At 47.7% G+C, this 12,358-nt stretch overlaps 1 protein-coding gene across 5 annotated transcripts in view; it reads left to right on the top strand.

Moving 5' to 3' along the window:
* The window catches only part of Mroh5 (maestro heat-like repeat family member 5), a 67,137-nt gene that overhangs the window by 21,538 nt on the left and 33,241 nt on the right, over positions 1-12,358 (top strand). For all 5 annotated transcript variants that reach the window (NM_001432528.1, NM_001432527.1, NM_001432526.1 and 2 more), the window contains 4 exon segments: positions 4,537-4,696; positions 5,844-5,896; positions 11,791-11,898; positions 12,196-12,312. In NM_001432528.1, coding sequence (NP_001419457.1) covers positions 4,537-4,696; positions 5,844-5,896; positions 11,791-11,898; positions 12,196-12,312 — 438 coding nt within the window.

Genomic DNA, 12,358 nt, shown 5'->3' with positions numbered 1-12,358 from the left:
ATTCAGCTTTCTTACTGAACTCCTCAGTGTTGCTGGCTCTCCTGCCCATGTTCTTCCATGGCTTTCTACTTCTTTATCTACTTGTTTCAATATATTTTACTGTCACATCGTATCTTTTTGTTAATACACTGACATGTCAACCCTCCCCATATCTTTGATTTAGTAGTGGAAGAGTCATGGCCTTTTGCAGCAGTGAAGTAACAATGCTTTACTTTTTTGTGTTTCTCATGTTCCTGAGCTGTGTGGTTTGCTCATCTACTGGGCTATTTGCCTCTTGAGACTTTATTCTGGAATCTTACCAGCCTTTCTCTTTGGGTTAAATCCCAAGCACCACTCCGAGAAGAGAAAACAAGCTACTATGACAACAGCAACACCAAACCAGAGCAGAAAAAGAAACATAATTAAGATCAATTAAAGCTAACTGCTACATCACTGATAACTGCAGAAAAGAAAATGGCAGAAATTATGGAGATATTGTAAGCTGTCAAGGTACAATGGTTAAGGTAAGCAATAAAATGTATATAATATATATTATATATATAAAGAACGAAAGGGTTGGGGATTTAGCTCAGTGGTAGAGCACTTGCCTAGCAAGCGCAAGGCCCTGGGTTCAGTCCCCAGCTCCAAAAAAAAAAGAAAAAAAGAGAACGAAATAGGGCTGGAGAGATGGCTCAGCGGTTAAGAGCACTGGCTGCTCTTCCAGAGGTCCTGAGCTCAATTCCCAGCAACCACATGTTGGCTCACAACCATCTGTAATGGGATCTGATGCCCTCTTCTGGTGTGTCTGAAGACAGCAGCAGTGTACTCACATAAAATGAAAAAAGGGGACAGGAAAGGGGAAAAGGAAGAAGAGGGCTTAAATAAAAGACAACAAAAAAAGAACAAAGAGGGTGAGGAAGAGGGGAAGGAACAAGAGATGGAAATCTGAACAGGAAAGAACAATTTGTAAATACTAGACAAGGTGGGGTGTGAAAAATACAAAAGCTTTCTTTTTAAGTACAATAAACAAACCTGGACTGCTGAGATGGCTCAGTGCAAACCTAGAGTTGTATTCCTGACACCTACATAGAGGTGAGATAAAAAGCCAGCTCCCCAAAACTGTCCCCTGAGCCCCACATGCACACAGGTGTGCCCACATGTACAGATCTGCACACTAGTAATTTTTAAAGACTTGTGTGTATGTCTCTCTCTCTCTCTTTCTCTCTCTCTCTCTCTCTCTCTCTCTCTCTCTCTCTGTGTGTGTGTGTGTGTGTGTGTGTGTGTGTGTGTGTGTGTGTGTGTGTGTGTGCAAGTGCCCAAAGAGGCCAGAAAGGGGTTTTGGGTCCCTAAAGCAAAGCTAAAGCTGTAGGTGACTGTGAGCTGCCAACATGAATTCTGGGAACTGAGCTTGGGTCCTCGGGGAGAGCAGCAGGATGTGTCTTAACTGTCATAGCCATCTCCCCAGCCTCCAGCACCCCTCCGAATCTTTATTTTTCAAATTTTATAACACATGTAAATGAGGCTTTGCCTTTACCCCATCCCACCTCAGTCTAGGGGTGCGGGGGAGCCAGGGCTGGGGCTTAGTTTTATTTCTGTTCCCTGCACAGCTTGTCTTTCTCTGTCACCTCTTTCGGGAGTCCTGCTGCTCCTCTCTCTTCCTCTTTGGAATAAAATCCACCCCACCCCCGTTACTGTGACACTTCTCATTCACAGTCACACACAGGCAGCAGCTTCTAACGTGTCACCCCTTCAGAATTCTAATTTTCAGGAGACCTCGATTTTGTTCACAGAGCCATTCTCTTTCATTCCCCCTCTAGGTGTTAGGGGAAACCAACATCTTATCTATCTTCACTTTCCCACCTCAGGTGCTGCAGGAGCCTGTGACCTTGGAGGAGGTGTGTGCTTGGCTCCAACATCCAACAGCTCTGAGGCTGTAGCCACCAGCAGGGCATCCCCCAAACCAAGGAGGCTCTGACACTTTCTACCTGTTGGTGGCCTCCATCTCTGAAGGCTGGGCTCAATCCCCAGGCCGCCTGCCCCCTTTAGACACTGTCACAATCCCAGCTGTCATACCTGTTCCCCTGAACAACAACCACAGACCAGGATTCCCACAACCACCTCCCAGTCTTCACTTAATTATCTCAAGCAGCTAAGGGAACTCAGGGGAAGGCTGTAAAGCATGTGCGTAGAAAGAGGTGTGGGGAAGGAAGGAAGCATTCCTGCGCTCTCCAGGTACTCCCAATTCCCAGAGACTTCTCTGGGTTGAGCTGTCAAGGAATGTGTGAACCCTAACCTGTGCAGGCTATTTCCTGGAAATGACCTGTCTGGGGGAGCATTCAAGGGCTCAGGGGCTTCCTGCTGCTGTTTGCAACATTCCTCCCTCCAAGGCATAGGGCAGGAACTCCCTGAAATAAGGTCAGATGACCCACTATGGGACAAGGCAGGTCTGAAGGTCTCTATGATCTGCCCCAAGACAAAACGGAAGAGAAAGACAAGGGTGTCTGCAGCCTGCCTTGGGGAATGTGATGGTTCATCCCTGCTGTTAACCTGGGAATCCAGAGAACCTCAACCGAGGAGCTGCTTCTATCAGACTGATTGTCTGTGGGGCATTTTCACAACTGCTAATTAATGTAGAAGGGCCTAGCTCACTTGGGGCAGTCCCATTCCCTAGGCAGCTGGGCCTGAGCTATGTAAATAAGATAGCTGACTGTGAACTAGGAGAGAGCCAATAAGCAGTATTCTTCCAGTTTCTGCTTCAAGCTCCTGCCTATCCTATGTGGCAGGTTATAACCTACAAGGTGAAATTAACCCTTTCCTCTCCAAGTGCTTTGGTCATGATGTTTATCATAGCAACAGAAAGCAAGCTAGGACATATAAGATAATTCTAGATTTTGTGCTCTACCATGCACGAGGAGGAAGGAACCAGGGATAAAACAAAAGATGTGTGTTCTCACAGCATGCACTGTTAATAGCATTCAGGGAGGGCACCTCTTCTTGTTCCGGTGGCATCAATCGATTTTCACGATTTGTTTAGCATGAGTACATATTCATGGTGCCCATGTGCCCGTGCACATGGAGGCCACAGGTCCCTCAAGTGACGTTCCTCAGGAGGACATTGTTTCTTGAGACATTGTCCCTCACTGGGACTTGGAGCTCACTGAGTACATAAGGCTGGCACCTCACCAGCCAATTGTAGGGATCCACCCTTGCTGCCTCCCCAGCAGGATGATTGCAAACATGTCCTGCTTTCTATATGCCCTGCTTTCAGGTTCTTGCACTTTCCACAGTGAGTACTGTATTGTCCATAAAGAGTTTTACCTGGTGTTGTCCTCTATGTCCAGCCTCTCCCTTTCTCCAGTCAGTTGTTTCTCAGTTTTACTGTGTAGAAGGTTGTATGGTTTCCTCCCTGTCATATCCAGAGCTCTGCCCAGCATGGCTTGTCCTCCCAGCCCTTTCACTGCCACCATCATACCCAGGCTACCAGTCCCTCCAGATGCAGGGGATGGTGATGAGAGGGGCAGATCTCAGTGCTCCCTGCTGCTGGCATAGCCCTAGGTTTTCAGTTCCCTTGTCCTTCAGTTCCTGGCTTTCAGAACATGATTACTGTTGCTCCCTCTTTTTAATCTCCTAAATATAGTTTTAGATGAGGGACTTCTGTGATGTTTTGGGGGAGTCTTAGGGGGGTTTTGTTTGTTTTTTTTTTAAGTCGCAAAATCAGATTCAATCCAGTCTGTTAACGAGAGGCCCTCACAACTGTGTCTATAATAAGCTGTAATTGGTATATTGATTTCACAGGACAATTTCCTGCATCACAAGGGAGAGCAGGAGGGGGAGGGGCCTCAGACATCTACCCCGGCTGATGCTGCCAAACCATCAGATTCGAGCAGGCAGCTATATCCTGCTGGATCCACCTCTCTCCAACCCCACCCAACAGCACCCTGAGTGGGTGGGAGCAGGTTTGGCAAAACACAGCAGACTTGCTGAGAAGAGCATTGTATGGCACCTAACTGAGCTGCAGGCACAGCTGAGCTGTGGCTCCTAGCTGCCTGGGAATGGCCCTCATGCAGGTAGATAGGGGCTTGGCTGGACTCTTCCGTGGAGTTTTACAAACACTGGCTGTCCAGACTGAGGTCTTAAGGTGGAAATGTGGCCTCTACTCAAAACTCATGGTGACAAAGAATGGGAGGGGAGGGGTGATTGACATCCTAAGCTGCCTGGGCTCCACGGGAAAGGTGACATTAGCCAGAGGCCCTATGAATGTCCTGAAAGCAGACTTACAAATAAACATGGGTTTGACTAGAGCAAGAGGGATTGGAGCTCCAGGCAGGAGCAGAGTGGGAGTAAAGACTGGGGAACAAAGACAGCACTCGTGTTGTGGGCTCTAGAAAGCCCAGCATCAGGAGACAGCCCATCTCAGGTTCCCTTAGCCTGTCTTCTATCCAAAAGATGGCTTGGTAAAGGCAATACACGTGGAGCTGCCCGGCTTGGTACATCCCACACTCGCCCTGTTCCATATGTCCCACCCCCCTTGACCACCACCCTTCTTCCCCTGCTCAGGAACTGGATGATATATATCAAGATGCAGCCAGCAATGTGTTACTGGCCCTCTGTCGGCATTCATGGCCGGCAGTAGCCAAGCACTTGGAGACGGAGCTTCTGACGGGTGTCTTCCCACACCGCAGCCTGCTATATGTAATGGGCATCCTGTTCTCTCAAGGTATGTGCTGTCATAGGGTGGATCAAGGGACGGGCAATGGAAGGAGACCGTGAAGGGCCTCTGGGACCACCCTCTACCTGTGGCTATAGTTACACATGGGTCATACAGCTCTGAAGCCCTACACTCCCACAGTCCAACCAGCCCTCAGCAGTTCTGAGCTCCATGCCCCACAAGCCCTCAGTAGCCCTGGCCATTCTACAGACCTTCCCATGAAGGGGAAAGGACCTCTGTGATACAGTCTGATAGAGTCACATTGTTGTTGGTTCAGGAGTTGGCCAAGACCCTGTGAGATTGTCACTCTGCCCTGACACCTCTCTCTACTGACTGTCGAGTTGCTTTCCCTTGGACACACAAGGCAGATGAGAATCCCAGCTCAAAGAAGTAACTTTGATTGCCAGAGTCATGGAGGTTGCCTTACCTCGTACCCTGGGCTTTCTGCTTGCTTCATTCATTCACTCTTTTCACGTGCATGTGCTATCCTTTAAATCTTGCCCAATCAAGAAGGTGCTGGTTGTGACAGGACCAGCTGGCTGGAAGGCCACTCTAAAGGGTTTCCAATAGGAGGCAGGCAGTATGAGCCACATCTAGTCAGGCTTTGGGAGCTACAGGTCAACAGCCAACAAGGTCAGGCAGGAAGAAGAAGCGGGGGGGCTCCAAAGATATTCTAGAAAGTTTGTGCTCAAGCCTGAGACCAGGCAGGATCTGACTTAGCTCAGCCTCCCCTTTTCCAAATTAACAGGCAGGGTAGGGGGCCCTTCCAATGCAGAGGGATCCCCAAAGCAAGCCTCCCATCATGGTAGAATTCCCAATCTTCCTAAAAGGCCTTCAGTCCCACCAAGTGTCCCTTCCCAGCCTGACTTTTCTATACCTGAAGGGACCACAGCATATCCCAAAAGGCCAGGCTTCAAAGAAACCCTCCATTTACCAATGGAAAGCAAGGTCCAAAGAAGGCAAGCAGCCTAACCACTGGACACAGGCAGTACCAGGGGTCCAGTCTCTAGACCCTCACCGCCAATCCATCTCATGTTCTTCCTACTGGAGGCTGCCCTACCATATATCTGTGGATCCCACCAGGCAGGAGCAGATGGTGTCTGGGGGCAGGGGGTTGTGCTAGACCTGGCCTGTAGCCTACCCTCTTTTCCCACAGAGAAGTTTCTCAAGAAGGAAGACAGAGAGAGCTGGAAAGATCTGCTTTCTCAGGTACAGAGGGAGCCCATCACCCCAGAATTTCTGAGGGGTATCAGCAAATGAGAGACAGCAAGCTTACCCGGGAGCCCCTGTTGTGGCCTTCGAGGAAGAGGGAAACAGGAAAGGTGGAGAAAATGAAGGGATTGGTCAGAGGAAGAGGAAATAGGGACGGCAGGAAGTTAGACAGAGAATCTCCACTTACAGATAAGCACCAAGCATAAGGGCAGGAGGTACCTTGACCAAGGTCACTGGGAGAGCCAGGATTTGATCTTGGTCTCTAGACACTTGGTACAGAGTAGATGCTCAACACAGACAAGTACATGCCACTCAACTTCGGGGACTAGAAAAAACACAGGGGCCAGAGTTAAGACCTGGGAAGGCTTGGGTGAACTGAAGGTGTGGCAAGCCCAGAAGCAGTCCCACAACAGGCCCATCTCTGACCTTCTCCCAAGTGAGAGGCTTGTACTGGCTTACAGTCCAATGTCAACTACTCACAACTGTGGCCTGGGCTGACTTCCTTTGCCTCTCTGTTGCTTAGTTTGTTCATCTGTGAAATGGGGAGAGGTGGTTGTGAAGGTCTTGTCCAGTGTAGAACCCAAGGGGGCCCTGCTGCTCAGTGTTGGTAATCAGCATTGTGACAGGCAACAGGCAGAGAAGCAGAAGTGTGGTTGGAGAGATGAAACAGAATTGCAAGAAATACGTCACTGAGGACAGGAGGACCAGAAATATCACTAGCCACAGTCATCTGATTGGGGATCCTCCCTACAATAAGTAGGACTTGCCTCTCTGTGTGTGTTACACACTGTGTATCAACATCCAATAAATTTAGAAGGACTAAAACCAAACAGAAGACTTCTATAACCAAAAGCTAAACTAGAGGTCAGTGTTAAAAATATATCTGAAAACATTCCAAATGCTTGGGGATTAAATAACTCGTTTCTCAGTAAAATGTAGGAGAAAGACATCTGAAGGAAAATTAGAAAAATATTTTTATGTGTTAATGAAAACCTATTTGAACATCCTGAGGTACAAAAGGCTTTTTTAAAATATTAGTGAGGATCTACAACTTCATTGTTAAAAGCTACCAAGGGAGAAAAAACTAAATCCAAGATAAATAGAAAGAAGGAAAAATGCACTCAATGCAAGAGAAGTGCCCTAAGTATGAGGCCAGCTTGGTCTACATAGCAAACACAAAGAAAGGAAAACAAGTTCCTCACAAAATATCACCATACTGATTAAGGGGGGAATGTCTCTTTCAGCACAGACTAATTAACAACTGCACAAACACTTTCTGTAATAAAGGATTCCTTGCAAAACAGAAGACTATCAGAACTGAGATAAGAAGAAGCAGACAGCCTCAATAGTCCTTGAGAATGGCAACAGAATCTTCCTGTTCGGAGCCAAGCCCATTTTGCCAGCTGCACAGCAAGCAGGCCAGTCACTGAACTGCAGGCTTGCAAGAGTAACGAATTTATTCATTAGCTGCCTAGGAAATGGACACAAGGAAGCAGGTCTGAAATCCACCTCTAAACCTGAGTGGGGAGAGGTGACTGGATCACACTTCATCTTAAGGCACTAGGTGTCACCAGTCAGCTGACAGTGACTAAGAGCAGGTGAGGTCTGGTCTGTCTATTCAGGGCAGCATCTGGCAAGTCGGGATTTTTCCTGAGTTTTGCTTCCAGCAAAGAAAATGCCCAGTTCTACCTGGAGGACTCCAATGGAGTTCTGTGACTCTGAGGAATCCTGTGGTGTTGTTCTGTGGACCCTGCACGCCCCTACAAAAAGCGCACAGCAGCCATCCTTGCTCTAGCCTCAAACTGGACATTGGTACTGCCAGCTACCAAGGGAGTAGCTCATGTAGGGCTGGCAGAGCAATGTCCCCAGTGAGAGATCTGAACCTACAACTGGATGTCCACCTTAGGAAGCCAGACAAGGGGAAGCCTCACGAACACAAACCAATTAAAAACAATCAAATTCCAAATTAAAAAAAATTATGTATATAAAATGAAGTTGGATGCAGGCAGCGGGTTGGATGGATCTCGGAAATATTCACTTAGCTTAAAAAAAAAAAAAAAGCACACACTGAAGGACTTTAAATACAGGCAATTCCAGAAAAGCCGACACTAATTTATAATCAGAAAGGGTCATGCTGGTGGCAAGTCTCGGGAGCTCTGTGCAGATTCCAGGAGCTAGAAGGTATATGAAGCCCACAATTCTAATGTGTGTTCAGATCTCTTGCACTCTGTGCTGTGCACTTCACTGTAAGTTAACGACGCCTGAAGGTTTTAAATGGTAACACAGCTCCATGAGTAAAGGTGCTTACACCAACCCTGATGTTCAATCCCAGGACCCACATAAAGGAAAGAACTGACATGTGTTCTGCCTTCATGTATGTCTGGGCACCATGTGTATGCAGTGCCTGCAGAAAGGGCAATGGATCTCCCAGAACTGGAGTTATACATGGTTGTGAACTACCATGTGGGTGCTGGGAACTAAGACTAGTTCCTCTAGAAGGGCAGCCAGTGCTCTTAACCACTAAGCCATCTCTGCAGCCCGTGTGTGTGTGTGTGTGTGTGTGTATGTGTGTGTGTTATATATATTATATACATATATGCATTATACACATATATGTTACATACATATGTGTGTTACACACAGATATGATTTATATACATATATGTAACATTACACATATATAGTATGTAATATATATGTATATATATATCAATTGGGAATAGATAGGCTTCAAAGTTTCAAATATTCTGATTTTTCTAAATGAAATGGTGCCTGCCCTGTATAGTCCCTGGATGATCTGAGCAGAGTGTAGAGCACATGCACAGACAGAAACACTGACACTGCCCGTGCTGCAAAGACAGGTATGCATAAGCCCTGCAATCCATGCCACACCAGCTTGGGTCAGACTGGGCCACACACAGAGGAGACTGCAGAACTATGGGGAGGAAAATGTTTAATTTTCAGAGTTTTGGCATTCACATTGCAGACAAGAGGCTGCAGTACTCATCACATTGAAGGGACAAAAGGAACCGGGTGAGAAGACAGGACCCCCTACACACACACACACACACACACACACACACATACACACACACACACACACACACACAATCTACTATTTCTGGGTAACCTGGAGGCATCCAAGGAGTCACAATCTGGGGTCAAACTGGCATCTGTTCTGTATCCTAGAAAGCAGGGAAAGGGAAAGGACCAAGAGCAGGGCCCAGCCAGGACAAGCAAGCTTTTTGCAGGTTCTGCCATCTAATGGGAGTAATATCCATCTCTGGGATAGAGGAAGACTAGGGGATGACATAAACAATCCTACCTACAGGGGGCACTCTAGGACAGTCATCTGCCTTACAAGACGCTCCCCCTTGGGTTCTCAGTGTCTCTCATTTAGGACTTCTTTAGGATAAATCCCTAAAAGTTTAGTTGCTTAAACAATTGTATTTTGGGATTTAATTTGTGTCAATATTGTTTTTTAATTGGTGCTGCCAAAATGTTCACACATACACATACAAAAAGCTGTCAATTCAATCACCCTGCCACCAAAGAGCACTTCTTTTCCGTTACAGATCTGTTGGGCATTTTCAGTGCCGTGCAAACAGGGCCTTGATGAAAGTAAGAGTCGGTACTTACAAGCTGTATGGGGCTACTGCCTGCTGACACTGTTGTAGAGTGAGAAATATATATAGATATAGATATAGATATAGATATAGATATAGATATAGATATATATGCAGGAAATATACTCAAGTAATGATCAAAGGTGTGGCTGCATAAGCCAGCAACGGAGTCATTTATCATAATCAAGGAGTACATACCACACCATAATTGTGTGTCAGGTGTGATAAGACTGGTGGCACATAATAAGCCTGTTCCCACCAGCGTCTCCACATTCACACACACACACACACACACACACACACACACACACACACACACACAGAAGCAAAGACCCTATGGCAGCAGCAATAGAAACCTCCCAGCTCCATTCCAACTTAATGGTCTGTGGTCCTAAGTTGGTGAAAATAATATTATGAATCTAATCTTTACACAGTCTTGGCCCAAGTTAAATATTAATTTCCATTTCTTTTTTGAATATTCATTATAGGATAATCACATTGCTAGGATTACAGACACATCCAACAGTGCTTGATTTGTTTGTTGTTGCTTGGGTTGGGTTGGGTTGGGTTGGTTGGGTTGGGCTGGGCTTGGCTGGGCTGGGCTGGGCTGGGTTGGGTTGGGCTGGGTTGGATTGGGTTGGCTTGGGTTGGGGTGAGTTGGACTGGGCTGGGCTGGGCTGGGTTGGGTTGGGCTGAGCTGGGTTGGGTTGGGTTGATTGAGTTGGGCTGGGCTGGGTTGGATTGGGTTGGGTTGGGTTGGGCTGAGCTGGGTTGGGTTGGGTTGGCTTGGCTTGGCTTGGCTTGGCTTGGGTTGCCTTGGGTTGCCTTGGGTTGGTTGGGGTGGGCTGGGTTGCCTTGGGTTGCCTTGGGTTGGTTGGGGTGGGCTGGGTTGGCTTGGGTTGGCTTGGGTTGTGGTGGGTTGGGCTGGGCTGGGCTGGACTGGGCTGGGCTGGGCTGGGTTGGGGTTTTTCAAGGTGGGTGCTAAGGTTTCAGACTCAGATCCCCAAGCTTGCCCAGTAAGCTCCCTTAGCCCCTGAGCCATTGCCTCGGCCTCTAATTTCCACTTCATCAATAGCAACCAAGTTGAGCTTATGCCTCCTTCATCAATATGTTCCCTTTTGCAATTTAAAATGGACTGTCGTAGTTTCTCTTCTATTGCTGTGAAAAGACACTGTGACCAAGGCAACTTATAAAAGAAAGCATGTAATTAGGGCTGGCTCACAGCATCAGAAGGTCCAGGACTATCTCGGTAAGGATCATGGGAGCAGGCAGGCAGGCATGGTGTTGGAGCAGTCAGTGAGAGCTTACATCTAGTCTGTAAGCAGGAGACAGAGAGAGAGCAAACTGGAAATGTTGTAGGTTTCTGAAACATCAAAGCTCACCCCCTGGAGACACACCTCCTACAATACCTCTTAATCCTTCCTAAATAGTTCTGCCAACTAGGAACCAAGCATTCAAATATATGAGCCTATGGGGGCCATTATCCTTCAAGTGACCACATTCCATTCCTGGTCCCTACGGGCTTGTAACCACATCAGAACAAAAGGCATTTAACCCAACTCCATATGTCTTCATAGCTTTTCACAGTCTCAACACTGTTGAAAAGTCCAAAGTCTGGCCTCTTTCAGGACAATCTCAAGGCAATCCCTTAATTGTAACCTGTAAAAATCAAAAAGAAAATGGCATACTTCCAACATGCAATGCCACAGAATCTACATTACCACTCCAAAAGGAGAAACCAGGGGGCATCGCCCTCTCAACTGTATCTTTCAACTTAGCTTATATGTTTTAAACAAACTTCTTTGACCATTTATCAATACTTTCCAAGAGTTGGGTGTGAAGGGGTAACCCTAACACCAGAAGAATGTTGGGAACAAAAACCTCAGGCTCGTCGTTGACTTACGGCATCTGGGAACGTTGGAAATGGAGGACTCTTAGACATCATTTCAGCCATCTTACCGAGCTAAGCTGGAACCTTACAGAATCCCGTGTTTCGTTAAGAAACAGTCAAGTGCCTATCACCGGCTGGCACCGCGCCAGGCACTGGAAGGACACTGGGAAACAGACTGAACTGTGCCACACTGCAGCCTCCGGGGCTGAACACAGCCTGAACACAGCTTGAGAAATGCACTCCCCGTCTCTGAGATCCACCCAACAAGCACAAGTGCTGCAAACATAGAGGAGGGAGGAGCAGGGGATAGTGAAGCCAGGGCTTTGAGGCTCTAGGAAAATGCCTCCAGCCCTGCTCGCCTCACCTGCTCACAGATGACCAGAAAGTCAGTGCCGTTCCTGAATACAGATGTATGGTCCAAGGAATTGCTGTGGGCTATCACCAAGGCTGGAAGGACACAGCAAGAGCATGCCCCAGAGAAGGTAGGCCCCTCACGGTTCCCAAGGGCCCCAGCCTGTTCACCACGCAGGCCCATGGGCTGTGCCCCAGAGAAGCAGGGCCCTTGAACAAAACTGGTGCATCTAAAGAGAGAAGGAACTAGGCTCAGGCTGGACTAGAAGTACCTCCCTTCCTCACTACAGGCTGTGGTTGAGACCATCCTTAGGCAAGATAGGAAGGGTGGTCTCAGGGTGAGGGAACCCAGGGAACCCCGGGGAAGTTGATCATAAGAGCTCAGGTCAGGTGGGTCCTGCTCAGGACAGGATGTTGAACCCTACCAGGCCTTCCTGTTTGTCTACTACGGGCTAATCCTTCAAGCTGAGGAGAACAGCACCACCGTGAGGACGCATCTCAAAACCCTCTTGGAAACATCTCACCAGTGGGACAAGCAAAGGGAGGTGAGTTCCCAAACAGGGGGGAGTGAGGCAGGGGGTGGGGAGGTAA

Source organism: Rattus norvegicus, chromosome 7 (assembly GCF_021556685.1).
Source record: "Rattus norvegicus strain SHRSP/BbbUtx chromosome 7, alternate assembly SHRSP_T2T, whole genome shotgun sequence".
NCBI lineage: Eukaryota > Metazoa > Chordata > Mammalia > Rodentia > Muridae > Rattus > Rattus norvegicus.
Note: the sequence above shows the minus strand (reverse complement) of the source record. Positions and strands in the feature narration are given on the sequence as shown.